The sequence below is a fragment of the Hemitrygon akajei genome, chromosome 23 (genome assembly GCF_048418815.1).
Source record: "Hemitrygon akajei chromosome 23, sHemAka1.3, whole genome shotgun sequence".
Classification (NCBI taxonomy): Eukaryota; Metazoa; Chordata; class Chondrichthyes; order Myliobatiformes; family Dasyatidae; genus Hemitrygon; species Hemitrygon akajei.
In genome coordinates, this window is record NC_133146.1 from 15,755,414 (window position 1) to 15,778,081 (window position 22,668).

Genomic DNA, 22,668 nt, shown 5'->3' on the forward strand with positions numbered 1-22,668 from the left:
TCATTGACGAAGGTGTAATTACTCACTGCTCATCAATGGGCTTTGACTGGAAACAAATCTCACTAAGATTCGGAGAGGAATGCAACAGTAAAAAGGCATGAAGAATCTCACAGAGTTACCCAGCATGGAAGCAGGGCTGCAGTGTCCATGCGCCTCCACCCTAATCCCATTTGCCCGCATTAGGATATCCATTATCGTATGTGCCTTGCATATTAAAGTGCCTGTTAAACATAGTGATTACATAATTGTTTACATTACTTCCTCCTTTGGCAGTGTGCCCACTCTCTGTGTAACCACTCTCAGATCCCCTTTAAAACTCCTCCTCACCTGAAACCTAAAGTCTCTTTATACTCCTACCCTACAGAAAAGACAATCTCCCCTTTATATGCCTTTCATCTGTAAGTGATATACATGTCTCAGTAACCCAAGCTGGCTCTCACTTGGGTATCTCAGACTGGCCTCAGATTTTATCTGATTCTACCCACCTTGTTTCCACATCCTGAGCACCATCTGTACCCTAATTGCTTCTTTGAACTCTCCACACCTCTCTCTTTAAGACCTGTCTCCTTATTTAGTGCACAGCCAAGCCCTTCAGTTCTTGTTATCCGCTTTTATGAAAGCTTTGCAGTGTTGCAGTAAATGCAGATTGATGTTGAAAGTAATGAGTGACCTTCAGGTCAATCAAAAATGATCTTTTTCATGTGGATGAGACCCTCCAGTCATTCTCCTGAGGCAATTTAACCTCATTTTGTAGGGTGCAACATCGTTGTACTGCGAGTGTTAATTGTCCATTCCCAACTCCCTCTAAACGGAGTGGCTTCCCAGTCCACCACAATACTGTGCGTCTGGTGTTACTTATGGGCCAGACTGGTGAAAGATTGCAGGACATCAGAAAGCCATATGGTTTTTTAATGACAATCCAGTGGTTTCATGGTCATTATTACTAAAGACTAGGTTTATTTTTCAAATCCCACTGCATCCATGGCAAGCTTCGGACTCAGGATTCTGCATTGCTAATCCAATCTGGTAATTTAACTACTACGTGCCCTGGCCAGCCCAGGAGATAATGTAGCCATGGGTTGGTGTGACTAATTTAGTGAGTATTATCTGCTCTGCCTTAGTGGGTGAACTCTGCCCTGTGGGGGAGGAGATTGACAGCTTAGGGCTCATTTTAGAGGACATGGCTGAGTAAATGCATGCCTCAGCACCATAATGAGGCATGCCATAGTTGGGTATACCCATTGATTCTGTCTTCTCTCCTCTCCTGTCGGGCAGAAGATACAAAATCCTGAGAGTGTGTTCCACCAGGCTCAAGGACAGCTTCTGTCCTTTCCCCCTTATTCTGGCTTCTTCCCCCTTCCTTTCCAGTCATGATGAAGGGTCTCAGCGAAAATGTTGATTGTTTATTTCCCTCCATAGATGCTGCCTGACCTGCTGAGTTCCTGCAGCACTTTGTGTCTCTTGCTCAAGATTCTACCCCGCTGCCACAAGACTCTTGAACTGACCTCTCTTATGCTAAAAATGAATGCTTGACCTCCCAATCTACCTTGTGGTGGCCCTTGCATCGTATTTATCAATCTGCACTGCACTTTCTCTGTAACTGCACCACTACATTCTGCATCCTGCCTTTCTTTGTCTTGACTGGATAGGTTGAGTGAGCTAAAGCTTTTCTCTCCGGACTGAAGGAGGATGAGACATGATTTGATAGAGATGTGCAAGATGATAAGAGGCATTGATTAGAGTGGACAGCCAAAGACTTTTTCGGATGGCGGAAATAGCTAATACAAGGGTGCCTAATTTTAACACGAGTGGAGGAAGTATAGAGGGGATATCATAGCTAGGTTTTTACACAGAGAGTGTTGGGTGCATGGAATATGCTTCCAGGAGTGGTGGTAGAGGCAGATACACAGGGTCATTTAAGAAACTTTTAGACAGGCATATGGATGATAGAAAAATGGAGGACTATGTAGGAGGAAGGGTTAGATTGAACTTAGAGTAGGTTAAAAGGTTGGCACACATTTTGGGCTGAAGGGTTTGTACTGTGCTGTAATGTTCTAAGTTCTACCACAGGGGTTCCCACCCTAGGGTCCATGGTAGGGGTCCATGGCATAAAAATGACTGGGAATTTACGTTGATGTACTTGTGTATGGACTGTCTGAATAGCACACAAAAAAAGAGCTTCCTACTATATCTCGTTGCATATGAAAATAATAAACCAATTACCAGCATCCTTCCTCCTTGCTTGACCTCTTTAGAGGGAAATTGGTGGGGTGAATGTTTTATCTTAGTTTTCTGGGCCAATACGCATCTTACAGTCAACATTGGAGAAGAGTGCAAGTACTCGGGATGTGAAGTCAGTGCTGTACCATCTCTGACAGTGAGACCGCTTGAGGTTGTGAGTTGTAAGATTTTGTTTAGCTCCAAGAGCACTTGAAAATATTTCCATCAAACATGGGACATAGTACAGCAATGGAAAGGCAATTGGGCCCACAATATCTGTGCCGGTCTTGTTGCCAAGTTACACTAACATCCCCCTCCTCTATGCCACCCATATTCTACCATCCCTTCATACCCATGTCCCATCTCTTAAACTCTGCCAAACTGTCTGCTTCCATCTCTACCCCCCAGTAACCCATTCCAGGCACCAAGCACTGTCTGCGTCACATCACCTTTAAATGTCCCCATAACCTAAAAGCATGTCCTCTAGTACTTGAAATTTCTACCCTGGGGGAAAGGGTTCTGACTGTTTATGCTATCTATGCCTCTTGTAATCTTAAAAATCTCCCCTCAGCTTCCATCACTCTAGGGAGCACAACCCAAGTTGGCTATCCTTTCCTTGTAGGTCATACCCTCTAATCCAGGCAGCATCCTTTTTTTTAAAGTGAAAGACTAGCTCTATTTGCCACATGTACATCAAAACATTGAAATATACAATGAAGCATATAGTTTTAACCAAAGCTAACACTGTCCGAGATTGTGCTGGAGGCCTCAAGTGTCACCAAGCTTCTGGTGCCAACAAATGAGTAACCCTAACCGTACATTTGGAGTGTGAGGGGAAACCCACGCGGTCGGTCACAGGGAGAATATATAAACTCCTTACAGGCAGCGGCGGGAACGGAACCCCGATTGTTGGCGCCGCAAAGCGTTCAGCTAACCACTGTGCTATAATGCTGCCCCTGTTCTCTGCGTTCTATTCACAGTCTCCACATCCTTCCTGAAAAGGGGAAACCAGAACTGCGCACAATACTCCAAGTGCGGTCTGACTAAAGCTTTATATAACTGAAGCACAACTTCCTGACTCCTCTACTCAATGTCCCGACCAGTGAAGGCAAGCATGTCATGCACTTTCTTTACCACCTTTTGTCTAAAATGGGTAAAGTTCAAAGTAACTTTATATCAGAGTACATATATGTCACTTTCTAATAGGCATTCTAAGTACAATAGAATAAATGAAAAACTATACACAAAAACTAAAAAAACAACCAGTGTGCAAAAGACAAATTGTGAAAATACAAAAAAAGCGATAATTAATAAATAATAGAATACTCAGAGAGTGGTAGCTGTGTGGAACGAGCTTCCAGTAGAAGTGGTAGAGGCAGGTTCGATTTTGTCATTTAAAAAAAATTGGATAGGTATATGGACAAGAAAGGAATGGAGGGTTATGGGCTGAGTGCAGGTCGGTGGGACTAGGTGAGAGAAGAGTTCGGCGTGGACTCGAAGGGCCTAGATGGCCTGTTTCCGTGCTGTAATTGTTATAGAATCCTTGAAAGTGAGTTTATAGGTTGAAGTATCAGTTTAGAGTTGAGGTGAGTGAAGTTACCCATGCCTATTCAGGAGCCTGTTGGTTGGAGGGTAGTTATCCTTGAACCTGGTGGTGTGGGACTTAAGGCTCCTGTACCTGTTTCCCAGTGGCAGCAGTGAGAGGAGAGCATGCTTGGATGGTGGGGGTCCTTGTTGATGGATGCTGTTTTCTGGTGGCACCACTTCTTGGAAGTGTGCTCAAGAGTTGGGTTTTCCCTGTGATGGACTGAACTGTGATGAAGAAGGAGACAGGAGAGAACAGTGGTGAGATTTCTGTGGTTTTAAAAGCTAACTTCTAATGTTTTCTTTTGGGAAGGAGTGAAACGATGCGTAATAGTGGGTGAAAAGGAATGGAGCAGTGGGCAGGACAGTTTTACTATTTTTAGTTCTAATTCGATTTAAAATGTTTAGGTCACTTGTGGTCAATAACTGTTTGACAAGGGTAATCTCTCTTTCTGAATAGTTTCATTGCCACAGCATTAACTAAATGTGCGGAGATGTTTGTAAGGTGGGTGTTTGGCAGGATTTCCTTTGCATTCAGTGTGAAAATGTTCTACAAATCAATGAGAGGAAAAATGCAGTACATTTTACTGTTAATTTTTCAGTCTTTTGCCGAGTTATGCTTAGTGGTTTGTTTAGTTGAAGAAATTGATTAAGGAACACACATAAAGTGCTGGAGGAACCAGAGTCTCAGCCCAAATCATCAACCATATTCCTTTCCATAGATGCTGCCTGACCCGCTGAGTTCCTCTAGAATTTTGTGTGCATTACTCTGGATATTTAGCATCTGCAGAATCGCTTGTGTTGTTGATTACGGAAATTCCAAGCCAAAGCTCCATATAAGACTCTCCATCAGTTTTTGGGGCAGGTAAACATATTAGAATGGAAACAACACACACAAAATGCTAGTGGAACGCAGCAGGCCAGGCAGCATCTATAAGGAGAAGCACTGTTGACGTTTCGGGCCGAGACCCTTCGTCAACAGTGCTTCTCCTTATAGATGCTGCCTGGCCTGCTGTGTTCTACCAGCATTTTGTGTGTGTTGCTTGAATTTCCAGCATCTGCAGATTTCCTCTGATATTAGAATGGAGTCCAGTTAGGGTGAAATGATCCATTTTTTTCAAATGTAATTGTGGTCCATGGCATCACCGACACTGAGATACAGCTGGTGGAGCTACATGCACAAACATGCTGGAAGAACTCAGCAGGTCAGGCAGCATCTGTGGAGGGAAACTAACTGTTATGGTTCAGGCCAGGAACCATTCATTCAGATTCAAATTCAAATTTATTTATCACATCTACATTAAAGCATGTGGTGAAATACATCATCTGCATTAACAAGCAACACGCCTGAGTATGAGGGCAGCCTACAGATGTCACCACATATTCTGGCACTAATGTAGTAGATCAACACAGACCACAGCAAGCAACAAAACAACAATGCCAAAACATGACCTTTTCCTCACTCACACCCATCCTCTAACACCCAAAAGGACTACAGGATTCAGGATCGAGTTTCAGCTGACCATCCCTGCCTGGTGTTGCTTGGCTGCTGGGTTCCTCTAGGACTCTATGTGCGTTGCTCAAGACTTCCAGCATCTGCAGAATCTCTTGTAGCTCAGCTGGTAGAGCCTCTGTTTCATGGCTGGCTCCACCTTGCGGTTACTCCAGATGTCACGTGTGCAGTCCCATGATCCCATACAGCTCAGTTCCTCACAAGATCTCTACTCTCTTCCATTTCTGGTCTCTTCAAATTTCAATCATTTCCTTCTTGGTGGCTTTCCAGTCAGTTGCCTGGGCCCTGAGTTCATCCAGTTATCTCTCTCCATTTCACCTTGTTCACTTTATTAGACCTAGGTCTTTGGTTTTCTGCCCTAATCCCATTTTATGTGGAGAAGAAAGTTAACATTACAGATTGACAGCCAACGGACAAGGGGTCTTCATTCTGAAACATTGCCTGTTTTTCTCTCCACAATCACTGCCTGGTCTGTTGTGTGTTTCCAACATTTTCTGCAGTTATTTCGGATATCGAGCAGTTTCTTGTTTTGATTATCATCATTTTTATCTGGATTCATGTCAAATTCTGCTTTTGTTGTTTTGTTATGTTCTATGTTGTTCTGCCAAGCATTGTGGCCATGCCATGTTGACACCAGAATGTGTGGCAATACTTGCTCCCAGCTCATCCTCTGTCTTTGTTGGTTCTTAACACAAATGACTCATTTAAGTGGCCACTTTATTAGTTACACCTGTACTCTTCAATAATGCAAATATCTAATCAACCAATCATGTGGCAGCAATTCAACAAATAGAAAGATAGAGACTTGGTCTGGAGGTTCAGTTGTTGTTCAGACTAAATATCAGAATGGGGAAGAAATGTGATCTGAGTGACTTTGACTGTGGAATGATAGTTGTTGCCAGACGGGGCAGTTTGAGTACCTCGTAAACTGCTGATCTCCTGGGATTTTCACACCTAACGGTCTCCAGGTTTACAGCGAATGGTGTGACAAACAAAAGAAACATCCAGTGAGCACCAGTTCTGTGGGCAAAAACACCTTGCTAATGAGAGAGGTGAGAGGAGAATGGCCAGACTGGCTCAAGCTTAAATAACGACACGTTATAACAGTGGTGTGCAGAAGAGCATCTCTGAATGCACGGCACATCGAATAGGCTACAGGAGCAGAAGACTATGAAAATACACTCGTTGGGCATTTTAATAGGTACAGGTGGTACATGATAAAATGGCCATTGAGTGTATGTTTCTGTGTACATGTGATTCTGTAACATGGCTTCTGAGTTGACATGAGAATTGAGGGATCTAAACAAAAACTCTGCTAGGAAGAATGTTAAGATACTGAAAGCATTTATTGGCTCATCATAAATCACTACCAAGATACACGATCTCTTGAAAGCCACAATTCTAACCACCCCTCATCTGTCTTTCCCCTGCAATACTTATCATAGCTGGAGAAAGCCCCGGTTATTTTTCTCTGAATTTCCTTGTCAAAAGTAACTGTGTGATGTTTAATTGAAATGGTTTAGCAATGATCTTCTGTTCGGAGGAATTCTGCAAGCAACTGAGTGTGTCGAACTGCATTTCCAGTGAATTAATATTTAATGATTGTTCCAGAGCGCACTGCGGTAATCAGGACTGTAATAACAACGAAGGAATGCGGAGTTCGGGTGGAAGAAGCTTTGTTTTAATAGCTGTGCTTTCTGATTTATGTTTTTGCTGCACTTTTCTTCACTAACGACTGCCCACCCTCCTCTCATTTCAGGAAACTGTAGCAGCTGCTGCTCCACATTTTCAGTCCTGAAGAAGCGAGTGAGTATTTTATTCCCAAAAAATGACTCATACCTTCATTGTAAAAAGATGGCCATTCATGCTTCTCGACTTACGCAAACGAAGTGTGGCGGAGAACAGTGGTTACTCAGCAGTATTGGCCACAGCTCAGTAGGTGGCCACTCGTCACCTGAAGGTTGTAGGTTCAAGTCCCACTCAGGAGCCTCAGTGCACAATTCCTGGCTCACCCTCATCATGCGCATTAATGTGCCATCTTTTAGCTGAGACCATGTCTGAGATTTAAAAGGGATGAACTGTATGGATCAATGTACGTGTGACAGATAAAGCTAATCTTAACTCTGAAACATCCTTGCCACGTCCACTTTATCCAAACCTTTTAGTATCAGGGAGCTTTGTGAGATTCCCCATTATCCTTATGAATTCTATTTAGTGTAGTCTCAGAGATATCAAATGTTCCTCATATATTAAGCTTTCATTCCCAAGATCATTCCTGTGAATTTCCACATCCACTCTACCCAGGTCAAATGGGGCCAGGTTGATGGGCACCTTAACTGGCATAGAGATGTTGGGCTGAAGATCTTGTTTCCATGTAGCGACCACAGTGCTCATTTGCTCCAGCACCACACACTGGAAACAAATGTGATTTTCCAAATCCTGTCAAGGACACAGATTACTGGATCACAGCTGAAAAACTTCAAGTTTGCTCATGGGAATGCCGGGGCCACTCACAGTGAGGGGGGGAATTCAGGATGGCATTGAGACTCCCAAGCTCGCTGTCAGGAGCCCAGTGTAAATGGCAAAAGAAGCTCAAAATATCATAGACTGCTCAAATTGGACATCCCTAGCGGGCGATTCTGTAGTCCCCACATTGGTCTCATCTGTAATCTCAGACGCCGCAGGACTGGAAGTCAAGTCAAGCTCAGGCAGTATTGGTGGATGGATGTTTTGGATCGAGACCTTTCATTTGCACTAGTGATCCAGGGGAAGGGTCTCGCCCAAAACCTCCTCTGTCCGTCTCCCTCCACAGATGGTGCCTGACCCGCTGAGTTCCTCCGTCATTTTGTTTGTTGCTCCAGATTCCAGCGTCTGTGTCTCTGCCAAGTGATCCTCCACCCCGAGAAGAAGCCAACCAGAAGAACAAAAAGCAGAGTATTAATTTGATGAATTGATTTATTATTGTCACATGTACGGAGGTACAGTGAAAGAACTTGTTGTCCATGCCATCCATACAGATCATTTCTTTACATAGTACGTTGAGGTAGTTCAAAGGAAAACAATAACTGAATGCAGAATAAAATATAACATTTACAGAGAAAGTGCAACGCAGACAGATAATAAGGTGCAAGGCCATCATGAGATAGACTGTGAAATCCAGAGTCCATTTAGCAGACTGTTCAATAGTCTTATAACAGTAGCCGTACTTGAGCCTGGTGATAGGTGCTTTCAGGCTTCTGTGTCTTTTGCCCAATGATAAAGGAGGGGGTGGGTGGGTTCTCTGATTATGTTTGGCTGCTTTCTTGAGGCAGTGGTAAGTGTAGACAGTCCATGGAGAGGAGGCTGGTTTCTGTGATGTGCTGAACTGTGTTCACAACTCCTCCGGTCATGGGCAGAGTTGTTGCCGTCCCGAGCTATGGTGCATCCGGATAGAAAGCTCTCTTTGGTGCATCAATAAAAATGGGTGAAGATCTAAGGGGACATGTCATAACTATTTTATCCTCCCCAGGAAGTAGAGGCACTTTCTTAGTAATAGCGTCTGTGTGGTTGGACTACGGTAGGATTGAAAGTGCAGCCGCAGATAGACAGTGGTGAAGAAGGCTTTTGGCATTCAAGCCTTCATCAGTCAGAACATTGGGAATAAAAGTTGGGATGTTAGGTTGCAGCTGTACAAGATGTTAGTGAGGCCAAATATGGAATATTACATTCAGTTTTGGTCACCCTGCCAGTAGGAAAGATGTCAGTATGCTGGAAAAAGCACAGAGAAGATCTACGAGGATATTATCTAGACTCAAGGGACTAAGTTATAAGAAGAAGTTAGCTCTGTAGGGCTTTATTCCTTGGAGCATAGAGACTGAGGAGTGATCTTATGAAATTATGAGGGGTGAATTAACATATTCTTTTTCCAAGAGGAAGGGGACCAGGAAATGGAGAGCTTGCGTTTAAAGTGAGAGAGGAAGGATTAAAAAGGGCAATTTCTTCACATAGATAGTGTGGCATATATGTAACAAGCTGCTGGCAAGAGTAGTTGCAGCTGGTTCAATTGTAGCATTTAGGTAATTATATAGATAGGAACGGTTTAGAAAAATACAGGCCAAGCACTGGGTAAATAGGACTAGCTTAGGTGGGTACCTTGGTCAGCACGGACTAGATACTGTATCATTCTATGGCTCTTACCAGCTTGAGAACGATGGGATAGAGAATGACTTTAACCCCCCAATTTGATTCACACTTCACTGGGAGGCCCACACGTCACCTGAACTAGACCCAAGCCTTTTTCCAGTAAAGTAGACAACTATCTGTTCCCCTCAGGCAATTTTCCCAGCTTCGCACCTGGAATTTCCAGCATTTCTGCTCCCCCTCGTCTCTCACTTTCGAAAGTGTACTGTACACATATCCATGTTATTGTTGGCGTCAGCTCTCCAACCACAAGGAGTGCTGCCTAATTCTGAGCGGACTGGTCCTGGCCCCCTGCCAGTCCGCTCTCACTTCCTCGGTCTCTTGCAGAAGTATCCTGTTCATACCTGTAACCGACCTGATGGCTCTTCTGCGTCTCACCAGAGCTCCTGGATGGAAATCAGATACCCGGCCGTGGGGTTGAATGTCATGAAGGCAGAAGCCTTGGACGTGTCAAGATCTTCCTTTATCTATCCGTATTAATTCAGGAATTTCAATGTTAGCAATGAAAATAACAACTGTAATAGAGTAATTGAGCACTTCAGCAGAGAAACAAACCCTTCAGCCCATCTGGTCCTTGCTGACACAATCTTCTGCCTGGTCCCATCTACCTATACCTGGACCACATCCCTCCAAACCCTCTCATCCATGTATCTATCCAAACTTCTCTTAAGTGTTGCATCTACCACCTCCTCTAGCAACTCGTTCCATACTTGCACCACCCTCTGTATGAAGAAGTTCCCCTCAGACTCCCCTTGGATATTTCATCTTCCACCCTTAACTTGTACCTCTCGTTCTAGTCTCACCCAGCCTGAGGGGAAAATGCCTGTAAATATTCATCCTCTCCATAACCCTCATAATTTTGTTTGCCTCTATCAAACCTCCCCCCATTTTCCTACGCACAAGGGAATAAAGTCCTACCATATTCAACTTTTTCCTAAATCTCAGGTCCTCAAGTTCCAGCAAATTCCTTGTAATTTTTTGCACTTGTTCAAAATTATTAATATCTTTTCAGTGGGTGGGTGACCAGGACTGCACACAATACTTGAAATGAGACCTTATCTAAGTCTTGTACAACTAAAACATAACATCCCAACTGCTGTACTCAGTCCCCTGATTTATGAAGGCCAATGTGTTAAAAGCTCTCTTTACGGGCCTATCTACTGTCCTTTGTAGGGTTCTGCCTCTCAGTGTTAACACCATCCATCCATGCACGTGTTCTTTGATAATTTCCTTGTTCATTAACTTAATATTAAAAATAATATGATGGATAAATCAGTTATCACTGTTTAATATTACTGCATATCAGCTGGGAATACTGTGTGTTGGTAGAAGGGTGAACCTGTTACTGCTTTTTACTGCCCTATAGATATCTTATAGTTTAGCTTAAACTGCTTGCACTCAGTGGCTTCTCTACTGGAAACCTCCTGTACCTGATAAAGTGGCCACTGATTGGATGTTCAAGGTGATCTGCTGCTGTATCCCATCCAATTCAAGATTCGACATGTGTGATCAGAGATGCTGTTCTGCACACCACTGTTACTGAAATAGTTCAATTTAATATCAGAGAATGTATACAGCCTACAACCTGAAACTCTTACTCATCACAGACAGCCACGTAACAAGAAACCTCAAAGAATGAAAGATCAGAATTCCAAGGCCCCACTTCCCTTCCCACGCACAAGCAGCAGCGGGAGCATCGACCCTCCCCCCTCTCCCCACTTGTGCCAGCAGAAGTACTGACCTCCCCGCCCCCCCCCCCACTATGCAAACAATAGCAAAAGCCCCCAAACAGACCTCCACAAAAACTACGGTCCATAACCCAACACTTGCATATCTCAGACAGGCTCAGGGAGAGTTCGCTGCTGCAACAACGAGAGCGGAGACCAGCAGCTCGCTGTTCCGATGTTACAATCTTCCGTATAACTTCTCCAAGCCCTCTGACTCGAGGACCAACATGCTTTCACTCACCATTGAGAAAGAGAGGGATGGCTCACGTACAGGGGCCTTCTTCCAACTGCAGCACGCATCGCCTGCTGTCCCAATGTTGCTGTCTTCCACTTTCAGTCGGCGAAATTCCCGAAGAACCGAATCATCTATGGGGCCACTTCCCGAAGACACACGTCTTCCAGACCGTTCCTGGAGATAGCGAAGTGCCAGGCCACACAGCCAGACCGAAGGCATACCACTTGCAAAGAACCATAGTTTGAGCTGTAGAACACGGACTCTGACAGAACCCCAACCACCTTGAAAAGAAAAGTAAGACATAAGAGAAGAAAATAAGCTGTTTCGTGGATGAACTCGAAGAAGTCACCTGGGTCAAAAAAAAAATCAGTGACACCAGTTTTCCTAGCTCCTCCTCATTGTAATGTGATTATTTGAGTTACTGTTGCCTTCCTGACAACCATTCTCCTACAACCTCTCTCACTAACAAGGTGTTTTTGTCCACAGTACTACCACTCACTGGATGTTCTTTTTGTTTTTCACACTATTCTCTGTAAACTCCAGAGACTGTTGTGTGTGAAAGTCTAGGAAGATCAGCAGTTGAAGAGATACTCAAGCCACCCCATCTGGCACCAATCATTCCATTCTTCTGCATTCTGATGTTTGATTTGAACAACTGAACCTGTTCACCATCTCTGCAGGCTTTAATGCATTGAGTTGCTGCACGTGGTTGGCTGATTAGATATTTGCATATTACAGGTATATCTAAAAAGGAGCCACTGAGTGTATTTAAACTTTTTATAAACAGATTTAATCCAGTGTACTAACTGTGTATCAATAGCTTGTGTTGCATATGACAGTGCAGTTGTAGATTACATTCTGTGGGCTGTGTCTTGTTTGTTAATGTTCTTTTTATATGTTCTCTGACGGTCACATTTTTTCTTCCCTGTGTGCATAGCGTAATTGCAGCAACTGTGGAAACAGCTACTGCTCAAGATGTTGTTCGTACAAAGTCCCCAAGTCATCAATGGGAGCCACTGGTAATATTAGTCTTGCTATTGTTCTTGTCCTGTACATTTTTCTTGATTTTTGATGGTTTAGAACATAGAATAGTACATCACAAAACAGGCCCTATGGGCCATGATGTTCTGCCAACCTTTTAATCTACAAGATCAATCTTAACACTTCCCTTCCACTTAGTCCATTTTTCTTTCATCCACATGTCTATCTAAGACTCTTAAATGACCCTCATGTAACTGCCAGAGAGAGAACAGAAGAGTCATAGATTACTACAGCACTTAAAAGTTCCTTTGGCCCATGTGGTCTGTGCTGAACTGTTATTCTGCCTACTTCTATTGACCCGCACCTGGACCATAGCCCTTCATAACCCTCCCAACCATGTACTGATCTGAGCTTCTCTGAAATGTTGAAAGCGAACCGGCATCCACCACTTCCGCTGGCAGCTCGTTCCACACTCACCACCCTCTGACTGAAGAAAGTACTCCCTCATGTTCCTTTTAAATAGTTCACCTTTCAACTTTACCCCATGACCTCTAATTCTAGTGTCACCCAACCTCAGTGGAAAAAGCCTGCTTGCAATTTACCCTATCTACACCCTTCATAATTTTATATACCTTTATCAAATCTCCCCTCATTCTCCTATGAACCTTTCCCTATAACTGAAGTCCTCAATTTACTGACAGCAATTTGGTAAATTTTCTCTGTACTTTTTCAATCTTATTGATGTCTTTCCTCTAGGCAGATGACCAGAACAGCTTCAACTACTTCCTCAGACAGTGCATTCCACATAGATACAATCCTTTCTGTTTTAAAAAAATTCCCCCTCAGATCTCTATGAAATTTTTCCCGTTACCTTAAACCTTCTAGTTCTTGATTGCCTTTTCTTGGGAAAATGACTGAGTGCACTCAGTCCATCTCTGCTTCTCATAAAGTTATATTGTCCTGTAAGATTACCTCCCAGTCTCCAAGGAATAAAATGCCAGGCTATCTAACATTTCCCTCTAGCTCAGGCCCTCAAGACCTGTCAACATCTGTATAAATCTTTACTGCACTCATTCCACTCTGATAACATCTTAACAATAGCAGGATTACCAAACCTGTGCTCAGAACTCCAAGCACGTCCTGTCCAGCATCCTAAACAAACACACCATGATGACCTGACTGATAAAGACCAAAGTGCCAGAAGCCCTCTTCATAATCCTGCGTAGCTTTGACTCAGTGTTATACAGTGCTAGCATTCATTTCAGGAGAACTAGAATGTAAAATCAGAGATGTGATGCGAGGCTTTATAAGGCATTGGTCAGACTGCACTTGGAGTACTGTAAGCTGTTTTGGGCTCCTTAACTAAGAAAGGATGTGCTGGCATTTAAAAGGGTTCGGAGGAGGTACACAAGAAGTATCTCGGTAATGAAAGGGTTAATGTATGAGGAGCGATTGATGACTCTCGGCCTGTACTCGCTGGCGTTTAGAAGAATGAGAGGGGATCTCATTAAAACCCATCAAATATTGAAAGGTATGGAGTGGATGTGGAGACGATATTACCTATAATGGGAGAGTCTAGGACCAGAGGGCACAGTCTCAGAATACAAGGATTTCCCTTTAGAACAGAGATTAGGAAGAATTTCTTTAGTAAGAGGATGGTGAATCTGTGGAATTCATTGCTACAGGTGGCTGTGGAAGCCAGGATGAAGGAAGAGCAGCAGATATAGTGTATATGGATTTCAGCAAGGCATTTGATAAGGTACCCCACGCAAGGCTTATTGAGAAAGTAAGGAGGCATGGGATCCAAGGGGACATTGTTTTGTGAATCCAGAACTGGCTTGCCCACAGAAGGCAAAGAGTGGTTGTAGACAGATCATATTCTGCATGGAGGTCGGTGACCAGTGGAGTGCATCTGGGATCTGTTCTGGGACCCTTACTCTTTGTGATTTTTTTAAATGACCTGGATGAGGAAGTGGAGGGATGGGTTAGTAAGTTTGCTGATGACACTAAAGTTGGAGGTGTTGCGGATAATGTGGCAGGCTGTCAGGTTACAGCGGGACATTGATAAGATGCAAAACTGGGCTGAGAAGTGGCAGATGAGTATCCCAGGTAAGTGTGAGGTGGTTCATTTTGGTAGGTCAAATATGATGGCAGAATATAGTATTAATGGTAAGACTCTTGGCGGTGTGGAGGATCAGAGGGATCTTGGGGTCTGAGTCCATAGGACACTCAAAGCAGCTGCGCAAGTTGACTGTAGTTAAGAAGGCGTACGGTGTATTGGCCTTCATCAATCGTGGAATTGAATTTAGGAGCAGAGAGGTAATGTTGCAGCTATATAGGTCCCTGGTCAGACCCCACTTGGAGTACTGTGCTCAGGTTTGGTCGCCTCACTACAGGAAGGATGTGGAAACCATAGAAATGGTGCAGTGGAGATTTACAAGGATGTTGCCTGGATTGGGGAGCATGCCTTATGAGAATAGGTTGAATGAACTCAGCCTTTTCTCCTTGGAGCGACGGAGGATGAGAGGTGACCTGATAGAGGTGTACAAGATAATGAGAGGCGTTGATCGTGTGGATAGTCAGAGGCTTTTTTCCAGGGCTGAAATGGTTGCCGCAAGAGGACACAGGTTTAAGGTGCTGGGAGTAGGTACAGAAGAGATGTCGGGGTAAGTTTTTTACTCCAGAGAGTTGTGAGTGTGTGGAATGGGCTGCCGGCAACGGTGGTGGAGGCGGATACGATAGGGTCTTTTAAGAGACTTTTGGATGGGTACATGGAGCTTGGAAAAATAGAGGGCTATAGGTGAGCCTAGTAATTTCTAAGGTAAGGACATGTTCGGCACAACTTTGTGAGCCGAAGGGCCTGTATTGTGCTGTAGGTTTTCTGTGTTTTCTATGTTTTTACTCCTCAGGCATGATGAAATTACAGCATAAACTAGATGGGCCAAACAGCATAATTTTGCTTTTATGGTCTTATGGACTTCATTTTCAGGGAATTTTGTACTTCAAAAGATTCAAAAAGCGAGTCACCACCAGAATAACAAGGCAATTTAGGGATGTTGCTGAATGAAAACAAATGGTACAAAAATACTGGGTATCAGAATGCTAATGTATTAAAATCACATTCTCTCTCTCTCTATTTCAGCACCGGACGCTCAGCGAGAGACAGTGTTCGTATGTGCTCAGTGCTATTACCTTTTGAGCAAATAGGATGGACCCCTTTCTTCCCTTCTCTCTTTCTCCCTTCCTCCTCTTTTTGTATGTGCATTTGACTTTATCTTTTAAATGGACTTCACTGAATCGGCACGCTGGACAATGAAGCGATGGACATGAGCGGATTGTACCAGCCCTCCGAGTTTCACAGTCATGGGGATCTGGGAAGTGCTTCGATTACAAAGGGCAACTTTGTTTCTGGAACCAGTATAGTATAAAGTCTCACAAAAGAATATGTATCCGTAACTTTAAACGTTGCCTTCTATTGTATATATGATGAGATTAGATACTTTTTTTTTGTATAGTGTGTGATGTAGAAGAATATTTAAAGAGCTGGTAAAACTCGCTAAGCCCATAAACTGCATTTCTTTATGATTTACTTAATATCTGTGATGCTGGTTTGATTTTTCTCAATAAAAAAATGGCACATTGCAGAACATGTTTGGTTACAAGATTTCAGGGTCTGATGCTTTACTGGGTGGGGCACTGTAGTCATAGAACTAACTACAGTGTGGGGAAAATGCCTCTTTTTCTTTGTAATGTTTCCTAACAGGTTGGTAGTTGGTTTATTATTGTAGCACATACCGAGATACAGTGAAAAACTTGTTTGCATGCCATCCAGACAGATCATTTTTCACGTAAGTACATTGAGGTGGTACAAAGGGAAGAAGAAGTATGTAGACTATAGTGTTAACAGTTCCAGAAAAAGTGCAGTGCAGATGGACAAGGGGGATGTTCATTTAGAGCAGAGATGAGGAGGAATTTCTTTAGCCAGAAGGTGGTGAATCTGTGCCAGAGATGGCTTTGGAGGCCAAGTCATTGGTTATATTTAAAGCAGAGATTGATAGGTTCTTGATTAGTAAGGGCAGCCACTTAATTGGGCCAAATTGTACTGACCTTGATGTGTTCCAATTAACCGGAATCCACTCTATAGACATAAAAGCAGTGTAAAATAAATAGGTTAGTGCTACAAAATGGTGCTGAGGTCGATGGCAGCGAATGGCAAATAGGCACGAGGAGCCAAGGGGCTTTCTCCTGCTTCTGCTTCTGCTTCTAGAATTCACACAACCATCCAACGCCAGTTCGAGTCAGTCCCAAACTCTCCTGCAGCCCGCTGATGATCTCCCCAGCAAGGGTTTATCCCGCTCTCTTTTGAAAGTGCCTATTGAACCTCATTCTACTACCCTGTTGGGGTTTTATTGTACCAATGTCCTGTGATAAAAATATCATAAGGAGCCCTAACCTAAGTCTTTGATGTTAATGGAATGGAAGCATTCTCCCTGTGTGTCACAATAGACTTTAAAAATTAAACTGGTAGATTGAATTTCTTAAAAAATGTTTGAAATAATCAAGTTCAAGTTTATTGTCATAGGCATAAATGCTATGAAAATTAGCTTATTACAGTATCAGCACTGTACATTGCAAACACAAGTTAACATAAACTTCAGTTAACATAAATCATGCATAACGTACTCTACAAAATAAACATAGTGGCCCCAGTGCAAGTTGAGAGAGAGGGAAAAAACACAGTCTGAGGTAGAATTAGGGTTTTTGAGGTCATTCAAGCACAGTATGGCAATGGGGAAGGAGACGCTGATGCTGAGTGGGTCTTCAGACTCCTGGGTCTTCTGTCACCTGATGGCCCCGAAGAGTGGCGATGTTTTGCAACCAACTCGAGTCTTTCGAAGAACTGAGCAATCCCTTGTGGTGTCACTGTTGCTCAGCTGTCTGGGTCCAGGTCTGAGAGAAGGGGCTCTTGCCTGAGAGCCCTCCAGTGGCACAGCCTCCCACAACGTCCATCCCTAATAACCCCCAGAACTGAGCAGGCTGTTCGGAATCAACTGCATTGGTGGAGCTGGGGTTGCATACAGGCCACGCTGAGTTAAGAGAGCAGAAATTTCCCCAGGAGATCACCAGTAAACCAGATGGATTTCTGGTTTTACATTCTCTGACATTAAACTGAACTATTGAACAACCTGGGTTTGTGACTGACTTTTCAAAGTTGCAGATTTATTCATCTGTATGAACAATGTGATTTGAACCTGTCTCTGTATCAGTGTCCTTGCCTCTGGGCACACCCCCTCCCCCAAACACAAATGTGATTGCGAAGAAGGCAGGCTAGTGGGTTTTTTTCAGTAGGAATTTGAGATTTGGTATGTCACCAAAGACTAGCAAGTTTCTACAGATGTGCTGTGGAGAACATTCTGACAGTTTGCATCACCAGCGGGTATGCAGGCTCCAGTGCACAGGATCGGAAAATCCTGCCGAGGGCTGTAAACTCAGCTAGCTCCTTCATGGGCATGGCCTCCCCACCATCGATGATATCTTCAAAAGGCAGCATCTACCATTAAGGACCTCCACCACCCACAATCCTGTGCGTTAGAGCCTGCCCTCTTCTCATTGCATTCATCAGAGAGGAGCTACAGGAGTCCAAAGCCACACACTCAGTGTTTTAGGAACAGCTCCTTCCTCTCCGCCATCAGATTTTCGAATGGACATCAGACAATGAACCCATGAACACTACCTCACTATTTTTGCTTTCTTTTTGCACTCATATAGTAAGTTATAGAATATTTTATGTATTGCACTTTGAAGCTGCAACAACAAATTTCACAATATATGTCGGTGATAATTAATCTGAAACTTACTGTGAAGCAGCCGGCTGGTGCCATAGTGGCATCAGTGCCAGCGAAGGCTCCCGAGTTTGAATCCAACCCTTGCACGCTTTCCATCCGTGCTGGGTTGAGTGTCAAGCTAGCAACTCGGCCTCATAAAAATAAGAAAACCTGCTAAAAAAAACGACGGCGTCCTGATGATTCCACTTGGAGATAACGGCTTTCTCCTTCTTCTTATTGTGAAGAGCTCAAGCACAAAGAGGCATGTACTAGTTGATGTGGAAATGCAGTGACTCCAAACATAGAGATGCAGCCAATGGTACCACTAGCAGTGTGATACCATCATGTACAAAAAAGCTGGATGAACTCAGCAGGTCGGACAGCATCTGTTGAAACAAGCAGTCAACGTTTCGGGCCGAGACCCTTCGTCAGGACTAAAGAGGGAGGGGGCAGGGGCCCCATAAAGAAGGTGGGGGGAGGGTGGAATGTGCCAGCTGAGAAACCGATCAGAGGAAAGATCAAGGGGTGGGGAAGGGGAAAGCACTGTGGGTAGTAGAAGAAGGCAGAGTCATGAGAGAGGTGATAGGCAGTTAGAAGAGGAGGCAGAGTGAAAGTGGGATGGGGTAAGGGAGAGGGAGGGTATTACCGGAAGTTGGAGCATTTGATGTTTATACCAAGGGGCTGGAGACTATCCAGAAGGTGTATGAGGTGTTGCTCCTCCAACCTGAGTTTGGCCTCAACATGGCAGTAGAAGAGGCCATGTATGGACATATCCGAATGGGAGTGTGAAGCAGAGTTGAAGTGAGTGGCAACCGGGAGATCTTGTCTGTTGTGGAGGTACTTGACACCCTGATACTTTGGTAATTGCTAATTAGTTTATTATTGTCACATATACTGAGATACAGTGAGATATGGAACACATCCTCTTGTCACTACCCTTAGGAAGGAGGTACAGGAGCCAGAAGACCCACATTCAATAGTTCACAAACAGTTTCTTCCCCTCTACCAAAAGATTTATGAATGGTCCATGAACCACCTCGTTATTCCATTTTCTTTCACTATTTATTTTGTACTTTGTAGTAATATATAATTGCACTGTGCTGCTATTGCAAACAACTAATTTCACATCATACAAGACGGCACGGTAACATAGTGGTTACAGTACCAGCGACCCGCTTTAAATTCCCGCAGCTGCCAGTAAGGACTTTGTACATTCTCCCCGTGACCCTGTGGGTTTCCTCTGGGCGCCCCAGTTTCCTCCCACAATTCAAAGACGTACTGGTTAATTGGTCATTGTAAGTTGTCCCACGATTAGGCTAGGATTAAACTGGAGGATTGCTGGGTGGTGTAATCCTCCCAGGGCTGAAGGGCCGGAAGGATGTATTTTGCACTGTATCTCAATAAATAAATAGGCAGTGGTAATGAATATCCTTCTAATTCTGAAGAGATTTGGTTTATGTGCCATTCAGGCAGATCATTCCAAACATAACTACAGTACTGTGCAAAGATCTTAGGCACATATATAATTAGGGTCCCTAAGGATTTAGCATAGTACTGTAGCAATTTTATGTATTACAGTGTACAGCTGTTGTAAAAAATTATGACAGACGTGAGTGATGATAAACGTGATTATGATATGGGTCTCTGTTGTGGACTGAGAGTGGGAAAGGAACAGGGAGAGGGGAATCATGGTTGGGAAGAGCGGAGGGAATAGGAAGTACCAGAGATACATTCTGTAATGATCAATAAACCAATCATTTGTAATCAAATTACCTTGCCTGGTGTCTCAGGGCTGGGTGTGTCTGCACCTGTGCCACCCCCTGCCCCGGCACTCCTTCTCTGCCACCTGCCCACCCCCCTCCCATGGTGCTCCACCCTCACCAATCCCAACACTCTCTGCTCCCAGCAGATTTACAAACTTGCTCTCTGCTCCATATTGACAAATATGGTACTGTGCAAACGTCTCAGTATGTTTGTGTGTGCCCAAGACTTTTGCACAGTACTGTACATGGAGGCAGAACAAAAGGAAAAGCAGTAACAGAATGCAGAGTATGCTGCTTCAGTAACAGAGAAAATGCAAGCGGGTAAGTAAGGTGCAAGGAGGCTGATAAATGAAGAGATCATCTTTTTCACACAAAGTCCACACGAGAGGTTTGAGACAGCAGGATAGAAGCTGCTCTTGAGCCTGGTGGTACATGTTCTCGTGTATCTTTTGCCTGATGGGGGTCTAAAGAAGGAATTATCAGGGTGGAGGAAGAGGTCTTTGATGATGTGAGCTGCTCTCTTGAGGCAGCAGGAATTGTGCTGGAGTCAGTGAAGCTGAGGCTGGTTTCTGTGATGGTCTGGCCTCTGTTAATTTTCTGTAGTTTTGTGTGGCCTTGGGCAGAGCAGATACCATTACCAAGGTGTGATGTATCCAGATAGACTCCTTGCTAATCTGTAAAGATTGGTAAGAATCATTGGGCACATGCCAAATTTCCTTATCACTCTGAGGAAGTAGAGGCATTGGTGTGCTTTCTTAGCCATAGCATCTACAAGCTGGACTAGGTCAAGCTATTGGTGACATTTACCCCTTGGAAGTTGAAACCCTCGACTGTCTCCACTCCAGTGTCATTGTTACATATAATAATGTTTATTCTGCTCATATACTATCCATGTGTGAAGTTTGTACGTTCTCCCCGTGCCCAGGTTCCCTCAGGTGCTCCGGTTTACCCCACATCCCAAAATATGCAGATGGTGGGTTAATCTATCTGGAGTTTGTGGAATGTGGGAAGAATAAAACAGGGGATTAATGTAGGATTAGGGTAAATAGATGATTGATGGTTGGCGCAGACTGGGTGAGTTAAAGAGCCTGTTTCCATACTCTATGGCTCAATGACACTGCAGTTAAGTTGTTCCCATCTTTTAAGAAAGACGAAAGATTCATTTTATTTTTAACATGTACCATGAATGCATCATTTGCATCGATGACCAACACAGTTCGTTTTGGTTACTCATTTATCTTCCCTGTGTTGGGGAGTGAGGAACCGTTGGCTTTAGTTTACAGCTATTCACGTTAATGCTGTCAGCTTTACAACAAGCATAGCACTGATGAAGTACAGACACTCCAGGGAAGCAGAGGGTGTGGTGTGAAAATGCAAGCATTTGCATATGTGGTAGATACCTAACAAAGCTGGGGGCAAAGGTTATGAAAGTGCCCTAGGTGAATAAGACCAGGAGTCAGGTGTCTTGTCTTTCTTGTAGAATAGTCTTGCACTTTCAGTCCATTCTATGGTCATAAGACTTGAAATGAGATGTGTCTCCACAAAATATTTTCATCAAGGTCTGAAAGAAAGCACTAGGGCTTTTCTCTTTGGAGTAAAGGAGGATGAGAGGTGATTTTTTTGAGGTGTACGAAATGATAAAGCATAGACTGAATGGACAGTCAGAGACTTCTTTCTGGGGTGGAAATGGCTAACACACGGGGCATAATTTTAAGGTGATTGGAGGGAAGTATTGGGGGGATGTCAGAGGTAAGCTTTTGCACAGAGTGGTGGGTTCATGGAACTCATTGACGGAGGTAGTGATCGTGGCAGACACATTAGGGGCATTTAAGAAAGAAACTCTTAGGCACATAGATGATAGAAAAAGGGAGGAATATGTGGGAGGGAAGGGTTAGATTGATAGTAGGTTCAAAGGTCAGTACAACATCATGGATGAGTTGGATGAGTACTGCGCTGTTATGTCCTACGTACAGCAAAAAACATGAGCAAAGCATCTTCACAAGGGAGTACCTGGAAGGCTGTTGCCATTGCTGGTAGGGACCTTTGAGAAAAGCCCAACTGACTAGGACAAAGGAAAGATGATGTTAAACTTAACCACAGTGTAAAATTTCAGAGCAAAAAGCAAAATTACTTCAATTCTGGTCACTGTGGTCTCAGTGAAGGTGCAGGGGAGATTGGTTACTGATGAAGGGTTTCAGCAACATGCTTGGACAGGAGTAGTTGTGGTTGTCCTCTCCTTAGTTCAGGAGGTTGAAGGTGATATTATAGACATTGTGTCTGCTTTAGAGGGTTAAGGGAATACATACAAAATGCTGGAGGAACCTATGAAGGGTCTAAGCCTGAAATGTTGACTATTTCCCTCATTAGATGCTGCCTGATCTTTGAGTTCCTCCAGTATTTTGTGTGAGTTACTCAAGAATTCTAGCATCTGCAGAATCTGGTGTGTGTGTGTGTATAACCATATAACATATAACCATATAACCATATAACAATCACAGCACGGAAACAGGCCATTCCGGCCCTCCTAGTCCGTGCCGAACTCTTAATCTCACCTAGTCCCACCTACCCGCACTCAGCCCATAACCCTCCACTCCTTTCCTATCCATATACCTATCCAATTTTACCTTAAATGACACAACTG

General features: G+C 43.8%; 1 protein-coding gene across 2 annotated transcripts in view; it reads left to right on the forward strand.

The window, feature by feature from the left end:
* The window catches only part of zfyve27 (zinc finger, FYVE domain containing 27), a 208,579-nt gene extending 192,493 nt beyond the window's left edge, over nucleotides 1-16,086 (forward strand). For both annotated transcript variants that reach the window (XM_073027028.1, XM_073027029.1), the window contains 3 exons: nucleotides 7,077-7,123; nucleotides 12,396-12,477; nucleotides 15,582-16,086. In XM_073027028.1, coding sequence (XP_072883129.1) covers nucleotides 7,077-7,123; nucleotides 12,396-12,477; nucleotides 15,582-15,646 — 194 coding nt within the window. In that variant the 3' untranslated portion in view covers nucleotides 15,647-16,086. The remainder of the gene's footprint in view (nucleotides 1-7,076; nucleotides 7,124-12,395; nucleotides 12,478-15,581) is intronic.
* Nucleotides 16,087-22,668: the final 6,582 nt, after the last annotated feature.